The sequence below is a fragment of the Podarcis raffonei genome, chromosome 15 (genome assembly GCF_027172205.1).
Source record: "Podarcis raffonei isolate rPodRaf1 chromosome 15, rPodRaf1.pri, whole genome shotgun sequence".
NCBI lineage: Eukaryota > Metazoa > Chordata > Lepidosauria > Squamata > Lacertidae > Podarcis > Podarcis raffonei.
The window spans coordinates 5,824,019-5,842,845 of record NC_070616.1 but is presented as its reverse complement, the minus strand read 5'-3'; the positions used below and the strand labels follow the sequence as shown (position 1 = coordinate 5,842,845).

Genomic DNA, 18,827 nt, shown 5'->3' with positions numbered 1-18,827 from the left:
GATCCCTTCTCCTGTCCTGACTTCCAAGCCTGGCCGTTCAAATAAAGTTTAGGAGCAGTTGCTTAGCAGGAGCCTCACTGCCCCACCACTTATCTTTCGACCTTTGGCCTCCTGGCCAAAGGGAGCTCTCCAGTCCTTAATCCAGCACCTAAGATGTTCACAGAAATCTAAACAGGCTCCCAAGAACTTGGCTTTCAAACTCTGAACTGTGAGAATCTGCTGTTCTAGCAAGACCATCAGATGTTGCGATGGTGTGGCTGGGTGTCTGTCGAGATGTAAAGCTTAAGTCAAGAGCAGAGGAACAGGCAGTCCTAGGGAAAGACACTCTGGCAAACTGCATGGAGCCAAGAGTCCTGCAAGAGATCTTGGAGCCACCTATATCCAGGGTGATGGAAGGGCCGTAGCTCAGTGGTAGAGCATCTGCTATGCATGCAAAAGGTCCCTGTTTCAAACCCTGGCATTTCCAGGTAGAGCCAGGGCAGACTCCCTATCTGAAACGCTGGAGAGCCGCTGCCAGTCAGCGTAGAGAATACTTAGCTAGATGGCCTGACTCAATATAGGGCAGCTTCCTATGTTCCTAAATTGTTTGTTCCAAGCTGAGGATTTAAACACTATCCCAACAAAGGCTGCGAAAACACTTCGGTTCCTGCAAACTCTGGCACTTGAACCTGAGCCAAGTGCTAGCTTTAGCCAAATGCTAATTTTATTTGGCACCACCTTACCAGCTGGAATTCTGTCACCAAACCTCAGTGAAACCTGCTTTTGTCTGCCCACGCGCTGCTGCCGAGTGAACCCACAGAACACTTTGTGCTGGAAAGAATAGCTGGCCTGTTCTTACTACATAGGAAGCTGCCTTGTACCAAGTCACTGGTCCGCCTAGTTCAGCACTGTCTACACAGAAGGGTTTCAGGTGGAGGCCTCTCCTAGTTTGGCCGGAGATGCCATCAGGGATTATTATTATTAAAGATATTCATACTCCGTCTGTCTCCCAAGTTGGGATTCAAAACAGCTTACAACATTTTAAAAACACAATTTTAAGACACAGATTAATAAAGGCAAGCTAGTTAAAAACAACAGTTAAAATATGACAAAACACATTTCGAACTGGCATTAAAATACTGATTGCCCTGACAGCGGTCAACATGGTCTGGACCTGGTTTTCAAAGGCCTATCTGAATAGGAAGGCCTTAGCCTGCTATCAGAAAGACAGCAAGGAAGGAGCCAGTCTAGCCTCTCAAGGGAGGGAATTCCACAATATGGGAGTAGCCACAGAAAAGGCTCTCTCATGTCACCACCAACCATGCTTCTGGTGTTGGTGGGACCAAGGGAAGGTGCTCGACTGAGGATCTTAACACTGAAGCTTCTGCATACAAAAGACATGCTCTGCCACTGAGCAACTTCCCATGCAGAGACGTTTTAGGCTGGATTCTGCGAAAGACGCTCACCTCATCGTAATGGCTCTTTGCAAAGAGCAGGGCACACAGCTCCCCATATAGAGCAGCTTTGTTGGCTTGCTGGCCGTGCTTTGCTAGCTTGTCCATGTAAGACTGCGCTAATTTGAACGTTTCTTCTCCCAGGTGGTATTTACAGTTGCCATTCCGGACGTGCAGCAACCTAGGGCAAGACACAAAAGGATCTTGAAACCTTGAGTGGGAAAGTTGCTGAGCGATTCAGACTATTAAAAGGCGATAACTGGCTTTGTGATCGTGCATCCTCAAATGAAACAAGGAAGCTTCTCATCACCGTTAAATAATATTTTAACATCCTAAGTAATTTCTTTAACACATGCCACCAAACCACAGGCAGGAAGACATGTTCAGAGGCAGCAGCCTGGTTCAGATGCAAGAGTGTTGGTTCAACAAACCATTGTTTACTGGGTCAAGTAGTAGTATTTCGCCCATGTGTTCCTCTTCCCCTCTCCTGGATGATGCAATGGAAGACCTCGGCGGTTTGTTAAACCAGCTTCCAGTGACTGGGTTGACCTTTGACTACAGACCAAGACAGGAAACCAACTCTAGTTTGTAGTCAGGGATTAAACCACAGTTGTCCAGTTCAGATGGAACAGGAAACTCTGGTTTAACAAACCAAAAAGTTTTGCATTGTGGTGCACAAGAAAAGTGTAATGAGCTTATTGTCGAGCCAGTATATCACAGAATGCCAGATGCATTTTAAAAGCATGCATTAAAAACACAGGATTGAAAAATAAAATAAAACTCATTCTTATTGGAAAAGAGATACAACCCCCGACCTCAATTACAGATTAAAAATATGGCATACTGCAGATGTGTCTGAGGTATTTTGCTTTCTGAAGACTTAAAGGGAGGATAATACTGATGGATTTATGAGAAATTAGATTTTGCTTGTGGCATTGTAGAACAACGAATTACAAGATATAACACAGCTGTGTGTGGGGGTTTTATTTATTGTGAATTGCTATGATTAATGAGTGGTTAATGAATTTTGTATTAATCGTATGACTTGTACATTTTGTAATAATTATTTTTTAAAAAAAAGCACATTCCTTTCCCACCTTTTTTCTGAATACACCAAAGGATTGTACTTTGGGCACATGCCTCTGGTAATCTGACCATTTAATTCAGAGAGTGTGTGACACTAATAAACTGGCCAGAGATTAAGGGTTATCTTACAAGGCACTACAGCTCCATACGCATCACACGTTTAAAGCACATTCCCTCCCACCACCAAAAGTATCTTGGGAACAGCAGTTCACCCCTCACAGAACAACTCCAAGCACCCTTAATAAACTACAGTTCCCAGGATTCTTTGGAGTGAGGAATGTGCTTTAAATGACTTTCCAGTGTTTGCTGAAGACTTCTTTTTGCTGCCAGGCTTATGCAGACAAGAAAAATATGTTTCACAGTAAGTCAGCTGGTGCTCTTTTTTTTTTTGGTATTGTTCTTAATGTATTTTTAATCACTGTAAACTTCTCTGAATTTTTAAAATGAAATTCCAGTATAGAAATATTTTTTATAAAACAATAAAGAGATAAAACTTATGGTGTGGACGCAGCCTGCATGTGACTGAAAGCACTGGAAGGAGTGCCTCCACTCCCACAACCACCCTCCTGTTCTAATAGCCTCTCCTCACCAACTTTAAGATGCCTCCCGGGGGGGGGGGGGGAGGCTCTTGGCTTTTAGACAACCAGGACAGGTCTGCTCCAGAGCAGCCAAAGAAGCTTCTCCCCATGACAGAGCAGGCAAAACTTTTTTTGGGGGGGAGGGGAGTGGTAAGATATCTCAAAGTTCATTCCCACCATAGATCTCAATTCCTAGACAAGAGAAAGTTACTCTGTTTAATCCACCTTAAGTAGTAATTTATTAAAGGTAAAGGGACTCCTGACCATTAGGTCCAGTCGTGGCCGACTCTGGGGTTGCGGTGCTCATCTCGCTTTATCGGCCGAGGGAGCCGGCGTACAGCTTCCTGGTCATGTGGCCAGCATGACTAAGCTACTTCTGGTGAACCAGAGCAGCGCACAGAAACGCTGTTTACCTTCCCGCCGGAGTGGTACCTATTTATCTACTTGCACTTTGATGTGCTTTCGAACTGCTAGGTTGGCAAGAGAGTAATTTATTAGGGAAAGCCTAAAAGTGGATTTAAAGCATTCAACGAAGCCCCGAGCAGGTGAATGTGTTCTTGCAAGGACGACTAGGAATAATTCCAAACAGCCATCTTGTACTGGAATGCTATTAATGTATTGAGTTGCACATTTTAATAAAACAGGAATAGGGTCTGTCTCCTCTTCCAGCCTTTTTTTTTTAAACGACAAAGTCCTCTGCCAGTTCTGCAGTACAAGGATCTGCAGGAAATCACAGCTAAGCATTAAGTCAGCACAATCCCCCAAGAGTCAATAACAAGCAGGCGGAGGACGATGGGGGTGGAGGGGGGGGGGACAGCAGTGACCTGGCTCTCCAGGCAGGAAATGTCACCTTGTTTGCACATCAGTAGCACACAGTAAGATTGATTGAGACCGTGGCCCTGAACATGCAGTCCGTATTTCCCAGGCCTCAGATTTATTTGTTTTTTAAACAAGTGCAGACCAGGTAACAAAGAGGTCCTTGGGACACTGGAGGAAGAACAGGTTCCTTACCTGTAAGTGTGGTTCTCTGAATGGGGAATCATGGGGTGCAGTCACACCCATGGGGCTGCAAATGACCCCAAAGAACCATCACCACGAGCTTTGTATCGGAAGGCTTCCTGCTACGGATAGTCTCACTTGCCCCTTGTCAGCCACTAGTTTTATGGAAGAGCTAACAGTACACACTCACAGATGCACGTCATCTCCCAAGATAGCTTGCCGATGAATTCTATTCCAACAGCCATTGCACAGGACTGGCTGGAAACCCCGGGGAGGTCCAATTTGGACATATGGGTCTCCAGAGGGCAATCCCAGAAGAATGTAAGGAGAGCTCTGCTGGCTCAGATGAGCGGCCCACCTGGTCCAATGCTTTTTCCTTACATTGGCCAAGCAGGTGCCCATGGGAAGCCTGAAGGACTTGAGTTCAGCAGCACTCTCCCTCCTTGCGATTCCCAACAACTCGTATCCACAGGCATACTTCCTCCGACTGTGGGAAGTAGAACGTAGCCATCACTGCAGGAGTCACTGACCGTTCTGGAATTTGTTTGGCTGCTTTTAAAGCCATCTAAGCCATGGAGCGGAAATGTGTGTGCTTTAAAGCGCAGGATCAAGCAGAAACACAGCCCATGGCAACCAAAGGGAAGGACAGGAAGCAAAAGGTGTGCTAAACCTGCCTGACACCTGACCCGTTCTAGCTGTTTTCTGTCCCGTGAGAATCACTGTCGCTGGGGACGGACGGGCACTAGGAAAGGCCACCACAATCTACACAGGTGGCCTCGATGAACAGCAGCCCATTAACTAGTCATCATGGCCACTTCATAATTTACTCGTGTTAAGCACAGACACACCCTGCAGCACGAGCATCTCACCCCTTTGCTAAAAAATGGAGACAGGGCTTACCTCACGCAACACTCCACCGCACGAAACCAGTGGAGCATCTCATCGTGAAGCGTACATAACTGAAGGCAGGAGAGGAAGACCTTCTCAGCATCGCTGTACCAGCCGGCGTCCGAGAGGAAGCCTCCTACAAAGGCAATGGACATGGACAAGGTGTTGTGCAACCAGGGTGCCATTGCCATAGAGAAGGGCCCTTGCTCTAGACACACTTCCCCATTTTATTTATTTACTATTGTTAGCGGTTGGGCAATTCTCTGGATCTAAGCCACACAGTACTTTCTTTTGAAGAAAGGAATTGAGCTATTTCTTTACTTTCTCTCCCCTCTCCCCCAGCAGTTTTTTTCCTTTCAAACTTGCGTCCCCAGCTGTTGCTGGACTACAACTCCCATCATCACTAGTGCTGTTAGCTAGGGGTGATGGGAGTTGTAGTCCAACAACAGCTGGGGACCCAAGTTTGAGAAACAGTGTTCTATAGGCTGCTCCCCTTCTCGCTTCACTCGCCAACACTGCCTACTCCTTACCCCTCTGAACCTCCACTCACTGGCCTAGGCCAGGTGCCCGTTTGCCTCCATCTCTGGTTCCCTCTTCCTTGCCCAGTTTATGGTCACGCTGTACTTCGCAGTACCGCCTTTCAGCAGCCATGCGAACTACAGCATGACGACATCCTTAGTAAAATATGTAATAGGGGAGAAAGAAAATCTTATTTCAGTTTCTTCTTCATGTGCCTCTTACAAAGTTCCAAGCAAGCAAGATAGACTAATATCCTATTTCACCCACAGTTACCTAAGACAAATCCAATCTGGATAGCTTTTTCTTTTACAGTAGCATCTGATTCTGCTATGTAGGAACACCTCCTGCTGAACGAATAGGCCAACACGGATGCCACCTTTACTCCATGGTCCATCAATGCCTGAAAACAGTGATGAAGTAGATGTCTGCAAGGGAAACAGAAGGAAGAGGGAGAAGATAAAAACGTTTTACCTCCTTCCAACAAACACTTTGTGCATGCAGTCCAAAGGTATACTTACCGGGGATAAGCTCCAATGTGTTTAAGGGGCTTACCCCTTGGGAACTTCACTGTGAGTTTCTGTTTTAAGTAACAGGCACTGAACTATCAAGCCATTTACTAAAGCAGTGGTTTTCAACCAGTGTGCTGGAGCACCCTGGGGTGCCATGAATGATGGTCAGGGGTACTGCGGGCAACACAGGCCTCTGACCCTCTTTCCTTCCCTCCTTCCTCTGATGCCCTCGCATCTCTGCCTCCCAAAGGCTTGCACAGCTGTTTGATGGGGCAGTTCAGAGGCCAGGGACAGCAGCAGTAGCTGCCCGGAGTACTCCTAAGCAGAGGGGAGAGGTGAAGAAGCTGAGGGAACACTCCATAAAGGAGGGTGTTTGAAAAAGGGTGAGAGACTGCCAGCTCTGCAGGCAAGGGGTGACAAAACTGGGCTCCTGAGCCCCACAGGGGTGCCTCAGAAAGAATGTAGTTGGTTAAGGGAGCCGTGGACTCAAAAAGGTTGAAAAACTCTGTACTAAAAAATAAAGAGACCACAAATTACAATCTGGTCAAGCCCTTTGGAACAGATGCATTCCCTGCCCTCCCTGTATCCATGGGTGGTATCCAATGCTAGTCCTACTCAGAGCAGACCCACCAAAGTTAATAGGTATGACTACCTTATAGTCATTTCAATGGTAGGGCTTAGTTGGATACAACACCATCTCTCTCTGCCATAATACAGGAACTCAGAAAAGCTTAACATTCGTCTACGACTAGCACATACACACTCAAACACAAACAGCTGCCGCATTTTACAGCACAGAACAGATTTATGCTGTGTCCTTGAGATTGGGTGGGGTAGAAGACACCCACCCACCCCCAAACCCTGCAATTTTCACCAAAAAAAAAATCCAAAATGCCACCTCCAGCCCAGATTTGCAAAAACAGGAAGCAATCCATCATCTGGAATTCCTGCTACAGCCAATATCAGCCACATGAATTATGCGAGCACCACAAGGCTGGGAGCTCTTAATCAATCAAACTTCTACCACACCGACGCAAAAGCAGCTGCCAGAGCCTGTTAACAGGGCTGTTAAGCAGAAGAACAAAACATACTTTGGGGAGAATTTTGCTTTTCTTCCCCCCACCCCCACAAACCTTTCCTTGCCCACAGTAGCAGAGGATACCGAATCCAGTGAGAGCCTGTTGTCTGAGAAAGCTTCTTTAGTTTGGTTTATCTGTGGTTGCCTGTGATTCCCTTCCTCTCTCCTATGTTCTCTTACATACATAGAGAACTTGGGAGAGTTGTGTCTGTGTTTTCTTTTGTGTTTAAATTTTGTTCTGGACTCAAGACACGAAAGCTCAAAAGAGAACGCACATAGAAGAGGAAAGGCTCACTAGTAGATTCTGACCATTGTCTTCCTAGGACCCGGGAGGCCTCGCCCCCTCTGTCTTAAACTAAGCTTTAAAGAAAGCTTCTACTGTAGATACACTTACCTATGGGTTCTGCTAAACCCAATGGTGCTTACATTTATTAGGTTTACACTGTAGGTGTGATACACCTCCAGGTTAAAATCTTTACAAAGCTATGTCTTTTAAGTCAGAACATGACTACTGTATTTACATGCTGGTAGCCAAGCTAACCAACAGGAAGTCATGGCTGAAAGCAGCTGCAAAACACAAATTTATTGGGCAAGGCACTTTACGCAAATGGGTGGGTGCTATCCAGTCACATTCTAAGCACTGAGCACCCACTGATTCCAACCAGAGTTAAGCACTGAAACTGGTGGGGCTCAAAAATGCTCAGTGGTGATTGGACTGCATCCAGTTATATTTTACAGGGGGAAATGTTCATCTTGCAAAGTGAGAGGAGCTGCCATTTTTGTAAGCACTGACTTACCTTTTATCTAAAGCTCGAAGCACCTTTGCAAAAACTTCCAGTTCGCAGAATTCACTACCTAGCTGGCATAGTCGGCCTTGTTGGTAAAGCTGCAGGAAGAGGGAGAAAAGAGTTTTATGAGTTGTACTGAGTGACATAAATATCAAGCCAGGAGTGTGGCACACTGTTTGTTCTAGCTCAGGGCATGGCAGCTCTCTGCTGACAAACAGGGTCACAAAACATTGCTCATTACACAAAATCAGGCTACTTGGTACACCTAATGACCAGTGGTGTATTTTTAAGGTGTCTGCCACCCCTGGGCAGAAGTGGTACCGGTATATCCTCCCAGGAACTTGTTCATGTGCAACCTCAACAGAGCACACAAGCACCAAATTCCATGTGTGTTGGGGATACCTTGACTCAACTTCGGAGTGCAAGTCCCAAAGGCTTCACAATCTCATGTGGTAGTGTGCTCTTTCTCTCCATCCGCTGCCCGCCTCCTTCCTCAGGTGTGGTTCTGGCAGCAGTAGTGGCGGCGGCAGCAGCAGCAGCAGCAGCAGCAGCAGCAGCAGCAGCAGGGCAAAGCCTCTCCTGTCAAAGAACTAAGCATGCAACCCGCCTTGCACCCTGGGGTGGTCACTGCAGGTGGTGTGCACATGGCAACAGAGGGCGATGCAAATGCCACCTTCTCAGCTTTGCCACCCTGGGCAACTATCCCATTTGCCCTCCCGTAAACATGTCTCTGCTCATGGTTTAAGCTTAACCTAGCAAGTTATCTGTCTGGTCCCATCCACTTTGCCAGCTGTGATGGTATCGCTGGGCCAGAAGGGGCAAAGTTATATGGCAAGGGCAGTGAGTTGCATAGCTTTGCTTGCCAGAATTAATCACAAGGAGGAGAGGAAGGAACCTACAATAAAAAAAAAGCTTTCTGGATTGTAGAGTATTTGTTCTTTGTAACACTCATGTGAGCCATCAGGCTCTGACAGCTTTTTTCGCTTCGCTTTGCCAAGTAAAGTGCATTACTTCCACACACACACACACCCCTCAGTACACAGAGGATAAGCCAGCAAAATTTTGTTTACTACGTTGCATGTTTTTCTGAAGTCCAGCAGTCTGCCCCATTCTCTGGGGACTGAAGCTACTAGAAAAAGCACTGTTGTAAAAAATGTCTACATCAGGAAAATAATGTTTAAGGGTTTTCTTTTTTTTTAAGGACTGCGTTTTGTTAGTACAGTGGTACCTCGGGTTAAGTACTTAATTCGTTCCGGAGGTCCGTTCTTAACCTGAAACTGTTCTTGACCTGAAGCACCACTTTAGCTAATGGGGCCTCCCACTGCCACCGTGCCGCTGCTGCACGATTTCTGTTCTCGTCCTGAAGCAAAGTTCTTAACCCAAGGTACTATTTCTGGGTTAGCGGAGTCTGTAACCTGAAGCGTATGTAACCTGAAGCGTATGTAACACGAGGTACCACTGTATAAGTGCAGCTTGCTAAGTCAGAGCATGGGTTCACTGAACTCTTGTATTGCGTACACTGACCAGCAGAAGCATATCAGATTTTCAGACGGAATCTTACGTAGAGGTTCTGGAGATTGAACCTGGAGCCTTCTGAATGCAAAGCAGATGCTCTACCACTCAGCTATGGTCTCTCCCCTGTGGATATAGGAAGCTGGCTTATACTAGCTCAGACTACTGGTCCATCCAGCCCAGTGCTGTCTACTTTGACTGGCAGCAATTCTTCCAAGATCTCTGGTTGGGAAGGGTCTCTGTTATCAGCTGCTACTGGACCCGTATTTAAACAGAGACAACCAAGGCTTGAACCTGGGACCTTCTGCATGCAAAGCATTTGCTCTACCATCCCGTCCCAGGAAGTCTGGCTTGTAAAGAGTCCAGTATTGACTTGCCCATGGCGAAAAAGAACTGCTTCCGGGCAATAGGGAAAGAAAGCTTGTTCAGGCATCAAGCCAAATCATGCTTTGTGCCAACAAGGGTTTAAACATCTGCCCTTCTATAGTGATAGCCTGACAATTCAGACATCACACCAAAGTGACCAAACCATGGCTTTCAAACTACGGTTTCAGATTCTGGTTTGCCAGCCAATTGCAAGCGGTGGTTTGTCACTTCACAGAGACAGAAAGACACAGTTAGGCTTCCTAAACCATGATATGGCTCACTTTATTATAAACTGAACCCTGAGAGGTTTCTTTCCCCCACTTCCTTTCTGTGTTGTCATGCCACAAATGACTTACAACGACCATGTCTGTAGGGTACTTAAAAACAACAATATCAGTGTACAAGCCAGTAGCTTTTAATAGACATTGGCAAGACTGTTTCACTATGCTTCTATGTCAGGGGTCACCAGCAAAACTGGAGAAACTTGCCAAAGGCACGATACACACACACTGCAACCAAGCATTCAGAACAAACTATTTCAAAGGCAACAAGAAAAACTTTTAAGCTTACTTTCTGCAGGGGGAAGAATCCTGGGGACGCCAGGGAAGACCCGTAGGGGCATGTGGGCACCACACTGGCAACCCCATGCTCTGACATGGGTTGGCAACGTGCGGCCCATGGGCCGGATGCAGCCCATGAAGACCGTTTTACAGGCCCATGAGCTGCCCCTGAACCGAGCCGCCCGCTTGGCAAGTCCCCCACATGCTGCGCTAAACTGGCATAGGGACTTGCTGAGCGGAAATTGCGTCTGCACACATGCAGATACTAGAAATTGCATCTGCGCATGTCCAGACGCCGAAAATCGCTTCTGTGCAGGGGCGCTTTTCTGCGTCTGGGCATGCGCAGAAGCAATTTCCAGTGCCACGGACATGCGCAGACGCGATATCCGGCGTTGCACTGCGCCAGTCCAGCCCACACACGATCTCCATGGGAGTGATCTGGCCCATTGCCAGTAAACCCTGCTGACCCCTGCTCTATGACATCCTCTTCTCAGGCCCCTGTGGGGGCAGTGTGATGATGCACCTCTCTTTGGGGCGCGGGGTGGGGGAGACCAGGGGTGGTAGCTGCGGCTGCCCAGAGGACTCCCAAGGAGAGGGGAGAGGAGAGGAGGCTGAGGGAACACTCCACAAGGGAGGGTGATCGAAAAAGGGTGAGAGGCTGCCAGCTCTGCAGGCAAGGGGGGACATAACTGGGCTCCTAAGTCCCGATGGGGTGCCGCAGAAAGAATGTAGTTGGTCAAGGGAGCACTGGACTCAAAAAAGTGAAAACCTCTGCTCTTTGTAGTACAGTCATACCTCAGGTTACAGATGCTTCAGGTTGCGTTTTCTTGGGTTGTGGGCCGCCGAAACCCGTAAGTACTGAACGGGTTACTTACGGGTTTTGGCGGTCGCACATCCCGCACGGATCATGTTCGCAACCCAAGCGTCCACTGTAATCCTCAGGGTATTCCATTTTACTTTACAGAAATTGTGTTGCAAATACTCCAGCATGTGCACTTTCTATGTACAACAACCTTGGGGGAAATGAGATTTCCAAGCATCTTTACTGCTAGTGTAAATAGCTAGAAGCTGTGCTTGATTATTCAGTGACCGTGCATGACAAGTGCTTAAAAGAGCCTATCACCTATTAAAGCTCCCCAAGAAGTGGCAACCTTTGATCCGGACTGCCAACCTAACTGGTTGGCTGCCAAATATTTATATGGAAGGGAATTCCCACAAAGGCTGCTAAACTCTAGGAAGTTTTGAGAGCTTGTTTACATAGATCCACAGCAGTTAATTTTTTTTAGAAAACAAAACTCTTTTTCTGGCCCGCAAAGGATGGGAGAAAACATAATGAGGATGCAACACAGCTAAAGCTTAAAATGTCTGCAGTTCTTAGGAGTACAGGTCAAAGCAAAGCATGTTCAAGGATGCAGTTTTATGATAGATTCTATACTGGCAGTTTACTTTAAAAAATTAATAATAATATGAAAGCATAATAAATCAATAAAGTAATTCTCATATACTGCATAAGTAGCACAATTACCTCATTAGCCACTAAAATCCTAGTGAAATATGTTTTAAAAAACGAAAAAGAGATGCCCGAAACAATACTATGTTGGGGTGAGACACATCTCAGCGGTGAAGTCATACCACAGATGTGGAGCCACCACTGAAAAGGATCTTCCAAGGGCACCTGAACTGCACGACTCAGTTAACCTAGGAACCACCAGGACTGCCTCTTCCATTGATCATAATGTGCAGGCAGGTTGATAAGGAGATTCTATACACATTTACTTGAGAGAAAATCCCATTGTTCTCAATGGCCCAATGTAACCGTGTTTCCAATCTCCTAAAATCAGGCATACACAGTGGCTTTGTAGACACTTTCCCAAGGTTTCCTTTAGCGTAGTGTAGTGTGGGCATGCTGGCACTAATCACAGTTGATGCTACCCAGAATTGCCTCCTAACTATGGCTTGCAAAGCTACCTCAAAGCATGGTCTCACATAGAGTTAAAAAGGATACTGTAAACCTTGGTTAGCACCAATATATGAATGATTCTACACTAGGGTTAATACAAACTATGGGGGAAGGGAACTTTTGCATGAGGAGTCCACATCTATATTCCTGATCCCCTAGCTTCTTCGGCCTAACTGGATGTATCACACCAAATAATATGAGTGAACTTGATGAAACACATTGAGCAATCAAATTAATACACTAGATATATGTCAGCAACTATTATATGTATGTATAAGCTGTAACACAGTACAAAACTCCGGGTTGCTTGTTTACTAGGTCTAAAGACTCCTCCCCCCCCAAAAAAGAGGAAGCAGAAAGGCTTCTCAACTCTTAATTTGCCAGTTTCACCCACAAGGATTAAGCTGTTTTGGAAGGCTGACAGCTTGGCATATCACTGCTAATCTCTTTCCTTAAATACCAACAAACATGTTTAAACGGAATGTATCTGTGGCAGGATTTCAATGATATATACCCAAATGGTGTGAAAAATCGAGTGATTTGATGTGGTGGGGGGAGGAGGATATTTGAAAGTTAACGCAAAGATGTAATTGAATGATCTGTTTCCTTTGAAAAGCTCCGTTCCAGCTGTGTTCTGAGGAATCCTCAGGTTCCATAGAAAGTAATTTCGAGCCTCCTCAAATATGAAAGTGGCAAACAAATGTCTCTGAAAAGATAAGCTTTCCCATCACCTCTGAACTTCTTAAATATGAATTTGTTCTGGGACACACAGATATTCTCTTAAGTCCTAGAGGACTAAGTTACTACCTTTTCCTGAATAAACCTGCCTGGATGCAGAGATGATCTTCTTCAGGGAGCTGTTCTCGTTCTCCCTCCTTATCTTTGCCATTCAATGCTGAATTAGATAAGGACTGGCAACAGGGGTCCCTATCCTTGTGCCCCCTGCCCTGACTCTAGAACACCATCCTCCAGGGAGGCTTGGGACTATCTTTTCAGCGGTAGGCAAAGAGCTGCAACTTTTAGATGCACAGTTTTGTGTATTGTTTTAAATAGGATACAGGTGACTCCCCACTTACATGGGGGTTACATTCCAGGGGACCGCGCACATAAAGTGAAATCATGTAAAATGGGAAGCGCCCTCTAAATACCCTTTCTGCCCCTCTTTCTTCAATCCATACTGTACCCCAAAATATCCACAACTAGAATGGAAGCTCTGGGGCTGGCAGGAGGCTAGAGGACACATGGGAAAGTAGCTGCTGTTGCGCTACCCCACACACCAGCTGTTAAGCAGGGAGGCTGAGCATCCCAAACAAAGCCCCACCGCACCTCCACCCTCTTCGGAACTTCTTCACTTCTTCGGGATCCACGGAGGGTCTCCTTGTGAGCCACAAGGACTTTCCAGCTCTCTCCCACCATTTCTGGATATGAATTGAATTAATTATTTCCTGGCGCTGTGTGTACGCATCGTGCACAAGATGAGCAAGTGTAAGTGTGGAGTTGCCCATATTATGACTTTCCTAATGATGTTATCTGTTTTTATCGTTGCTTTACCTTTTAAAATGTATGCTGGTGGCTCCATTACTGGAGATGGAGCACTGGGCTTGATCAGTCCTCCCCAACCAGGTACCCCCCTCCATATTTTGGAGTCAAACTTAATCATTGGTCCTGCTGGCAGGGGAAGTAAAAACATCTGAAGGATACCAGCTTGGGAGAGGCATGGATAGACAGACCTTTGGTCCGATCCACCAGAATTGGCTCCTAACTTCTAAACTCCAGATTTTTTGGGAGGGGGAAGAACAATACTGATTGAAACTTTCTCCCTCTCCCCAATTGTTGTCCTCACAACAACCCTGTGAGGAAGATTAAGCTGGGACTGGACTAAAGTCACCCAGTGAGAGCTTCATACCAGATTTGAAAATGGGTCTCCTTAGTCCCCATTTAGACATTCTAACACCACAACACTATGATTGTCCATTAACTTAGACCCATTTTAGTGTTCCACATAGCAGCAACAATGTAGGCTCACTTTCATTTCCAGCTGCCTGCCAAAATCTAGGCCAGCCCATAGCTAGATAATTAGCCTTTTAAAATATATAAATCCTGTGGAAGTAGGTCAGGCCTTTGAAAATATTTTTCGCCCCCAAGATGAAAAAAGTCAAATACAATATCCGGACCATAATCATTCATGACTTCGCTAAACTAACAAGTGTACAATGATTGTTGCACTGTCGAATCCTGGTTCAGGCTTGCAAATAGTAATGTCCAACATTTTTACAGCGCATTTGAAAAATGCTTCATTTCTCAGCAATCCTGACAAGTGTGCTGCAAGGCAGAATAGTGCAGATTTATTTGCTGAATTTGTTTCAGCTCTTGCTCCATGGTTTTTTTATGCTTTTGTTTGCAATTTCATTTTGAGATTCTAGCATTCAGTACAGCAATGCTAGCTTAACATTACAACTCTTCTTCCCATCTAGGTAAATGTACCCAGAAAGAAGAAACCTGCCCTATCATGTGCCATTGGATGGGTGCCAAGGTCAAGATATGTCACCTTGCCAAAAATCTGCCCGGTAGTTCGTGGTGTGGGCAAGATTTGAGCAGGGGATTCCCACAGCTCACAGTCTACTTTGTGATGGTTCCAGGAGCAATTCCGGTCAGCATACATGTTTGGGGGTGTGCTTGGGGACACAAGATTCACCTATATGCGTGTTTTTAAAAACTCCATTCTTTGATCTCCACCCACTTTGATCTTTGCGCTTTGGGTTCCAAGCCACTCTGTATAAAACAGAAAACCTCGTGAACTCCCATTCATTATATTGGGGAATCTAAAAGTGGGTATCAATCTTTCCCCATTTTTGGCCAATGTGGATGAAATCTAAAGGTAAAGGTTCAGAAGAACTCTTGAGTTGTTGTTTTCATTAAAGCAGCCCAATAAAGTTTCTTATTCTCAGGGAGCCATGCTCTTGTTCCACATCCCATTCTGCTTTAACACAAAATTTCTACTCAATTATTCTGGGCGAGATTATCACTATGTATTGGAATATCACTGTGGGCTTGCCTTTAAGCAGCTATTCTCAAACTTCACAGTTTTGTAAACAACTTATTGAACTTTTATCTTCCATTCCAGGATTATCACAAAAAGCAGCACCATATTGTGAAAATTACAGACCCAGGACTAGCCCAGACTGCTGTCCCTTTAACTGGTAGCTTTTAAGGGACAGATTAGCAGTCTGCATCAGTCTATATCATGAAAATCAATGGGTTCTATTCAGAGTAGACTTAGTGACACTAAAGGGCACAACTAAATATGACTAATTTAATTTAATTGGGTCTACTCATATGGTTGGTCCCTTAATCAGTCTCATTAGCTGGTTTGGTAACTCCAGCCCTGTTCAAAACAGCCTCCATTTCAGTCATCAGGAAAAAACCGTAAATCAGTATACAGCTCCAGATATTCCTGAATGTCTCACAATTGTTCTGCAGAGCTGCATGGAGCTTGCAGGCCACAATTAGAAATCATCTGCCTTTATGGTTCTTTATAGTCTCTTTATGGTTCTGTAGGTGTTAACCAACTCAGCACTGCCAAGTTGACAGTTTTATCACCTATCACTGCAGTAATATAGGGTGACTGTGCTTACTTTGAATGCGCACTGGCACTAACTGAGTTGTCACTATCTGCACAATTTGCTTTGCATTTCCCTCTGATCTCACTACTTTATAGTCCTCCACCACACCTGTACTTGGGGAGTATTCTTCATGCATATTGCGAGGTGGACTCTGACCCACAAAGTATTATACCAAAATCTGGTAAATCTTTAAGGTGCCACAAGGTTCTTTGCTGTTTTTGCTGCAACAGACGTAACATGGCTACTTCTGTGTTTTTTAATCTGTCTGGGAGCTAATTGTTAGAAGATGGTTCCTTAGAAAAGAGATTTCCCTGGAATGTTCAGAATGAAAACACCACCAGAAGAACATCAGAAGAGCCCAGCTGAATCAGGCCCATCTAGTCCAGCATTCTGTCCTCACAGTGGCCAACCAGATGTCCCTGAGGGAAGACCACAAGCAGGACCTGAGTGCAACAGCAACTCTCTCCACCTGTGATTCCCAGCAACTGACATTCAAAGCCACGCTGCCTCTGTCTTCAAGGCTGGTGGTCATTAATAGCTTTATCTATGATAAAAGTGTTTGGAGAAGATGACATCCCTGGCTAAGGAGAAGGGTGTGAGTTGGTGTGGGTGAGAAAGAGAACAAGGACACAAGCCACACACACACACACACACAGAGAGAGAGAGAGAGAGAGAGAGAGAACACAAAAGGGCAGTTAATGGAACAGATAGGAGCTAAAAGTGAGAAGCAGTTTGGTGTGCAAAGGGTCCCTTGGTGGATATCAGATGGGAGGTATGGGATCTGCTGCCCAGAAGGAGAGCATATGCTACCTGCCTTTTGTAAATAAACCACACACTTTCCCCCCTTCCAATGCCATTAAGCCTTCGGTGCCCTGTCCTCACCTCCAAAAGAAACCAAACCTAGGCCATGCAGCCCCTGGAACTCCCCACCACTTGAAGTAAGGAGCACATACCATATGAGTAAATTGAAGGCTATTTAAATTTTACTACTATTATTACATTTACATCCGACCTCTCCTCCAAGGAGCTTGAGATGGCATACATTGATGGTTTTCCCGTTTCCCTGCTCTATCCTCACAACAACCCCATGAGGTAGGGTAGGCCAGGAGACTGAGAATGGCCCCCAAGGTAACCCAGAAAGAGTCTCAAGACCCAGTGGTGATTTGAAACCTTGTTTCCCTAGATCCTAGTAGTCCAACCCTCTTAACCACTACACCACAGGCAGCATGTGAACAGGGCAAGGGCACGTACATGGGGAAAGTGAACTCAAAAGTTATCGGGGGTGGGGAAGGATCCAGTGGCAGAAGGAATCTTCACTCCTTCAGCAGACAAGCAAAACATGGACAGACTAATGACCCTCTACTAAAGAGTCACGATGTAGCTGCATTTATACCATGCCCAGTAGCTAAAAGGCTTTTCAGAGCAGCTTACAAAATCAGTTCTGATTTAGGGATTCCCAATGGATTTGTAGGGACGCGACAGGTCCCTCCTAAGCCCATTACCCCAATCTTATTTTCGGAAGAAATGCTGCTGCTTTTTAATGGTGTGTCTTTGGAGACTCCTCCTAATGGTATGCAAAGGTCTTCATTTCCCTTTTCTAATGCCAATGTTGGATCAGTGACCCAGCCCAGAAGCCTTGCATACATAGGAGCACATGGGATGATTTATTTACTTACACTCAGCTGCGAAATACATGGTTGGCGCGCTATTGGCAGCAGGGCTGGGCGATATCAGCTTTTCAACATCGAGGTGTATCACCACGGTTTGGCGATATACCGCAATGTTGAAAAAAGAAACTGCACTTGCCCCTGCATGCTGGGCACCAGGTGAAACTGCCCCAGCTCACACAGCAGGAGCTGAGGTAGTTTCACCCAGGTACTCACAGACTGGGACAATGCAGTTTGTTTGAACAGCTCAGCTGAGGATAAGGAAGGTTCCCCCTCCCCAACTAAGACAGCCCCGGTCATCGTCCCCCCTGCAAGCAAGCAGCAGGAGCATTGGGGCTGCTTTACTTTTAACTGCTCGGCTGAAGCAAGGGCAGCTGCACACTCCTGAGTTGAGCAGTTTAAAGATGCAGGAGGCGGTTTCACTCAGGGGTATATCACTGCTGAAACTGCCACCTCTCCCAAGTCCCTCTGCTAGCAGTGCCCATTGAAGGAAGGGACTATTGTCTCCCTCCAGAAGATGCTGCGAGCAGAGGGACTCAGGAGCAGTGGCGGTTTCACCAGCAATATACCGCTGACTGAAGCAAACATCACAGTCTGCTCCTCATAGCAGTCCTGGACGATATATCAATATATCGCCCAGGCCTAATAGGCAGGTGGGATATGAATATGTAAGGAGTCTGGCCAGCATCTATTCAGGAGACCACCTGGACACCCCCCCCAAAACTGGAATGAGCTGCATACAAAGTGGATGCTCTTAGGAGAAAGAGGAAGAAACAAAACTACTAAAGAAAAATTCCTTCAGTGTGCAATATTAGTGTTTCACTGGAGCTCCTTGTTCCAAATGAAACTCAGTAAAAAAGGTCTTACTGACTTCACTACAGGATTAAAGACCTTAAATCGTAACTCCATCTTGTTATCCCAGAGAAAAAGAACGACATGAAATCCTCTCTCGGATTGTTTTTGCTTCTCCTTCCCTAATATAGTGTTGCCTTTTCAGATAATTTGTATGCAGCACTGTAATCCTGCCAGAATATATTTTTTTTAAAAAACCACCATATAATTCCTTTGCGATGTCCTAGTCATATTTTGAAAACATTTCCCCCCCTCTGTCTCTTGCTGGAGAAACAAAGATAACATGTACAAAGGAAATCCATTTAGCTGCCTGCAAAAGAGGCTCAGTGAAATGGCCAGTCCAAATATGCATCGCTAAGAACTGGGTCAGAATGAAAGTCCACCTCACTGAATAACCAATTTCCAAGAA

The 18,827-nt window shown here is 45.7% G+C and overlaps 1 protein-coding gene across 1 annotated transcript in view; it reads right to left on the bottom strand.

Annotated features, from left to right (window-relative positions):
• The window catches only part of APPBP2 (amyloid beta precursor protein binding protein 2), a 42,038-nt gene that overhangs the window by 8,925 nt on the left and 14,286 nt on the right, over positions 1 to 18,827 (bottom strand). The window contains exons 2-5 of the mRNA XM_053366623.1: positions 7,888 to 7,976; positions 5,777 to 5,928; positions 4,997 to 5,120; positions 1,446 to 1,614 (exon numbers count right to left, since the gene is read on the bottom strand). Of these exons, the coding sequence (XP_053222598.1) occupies positions 1,446 to 1,614; positions 4,997 to 5,120; positions 5,777 to 5,928; positions 7,888 to 7,976 (534 nt within the window). The remainder of the gene's footprint in view (positions 1 to 1,445; positions 1,615 to 4,996; positions 5,121 to 5,776; positions 5,929 to 7,887; positions 7,977 to 18,827) is intronic.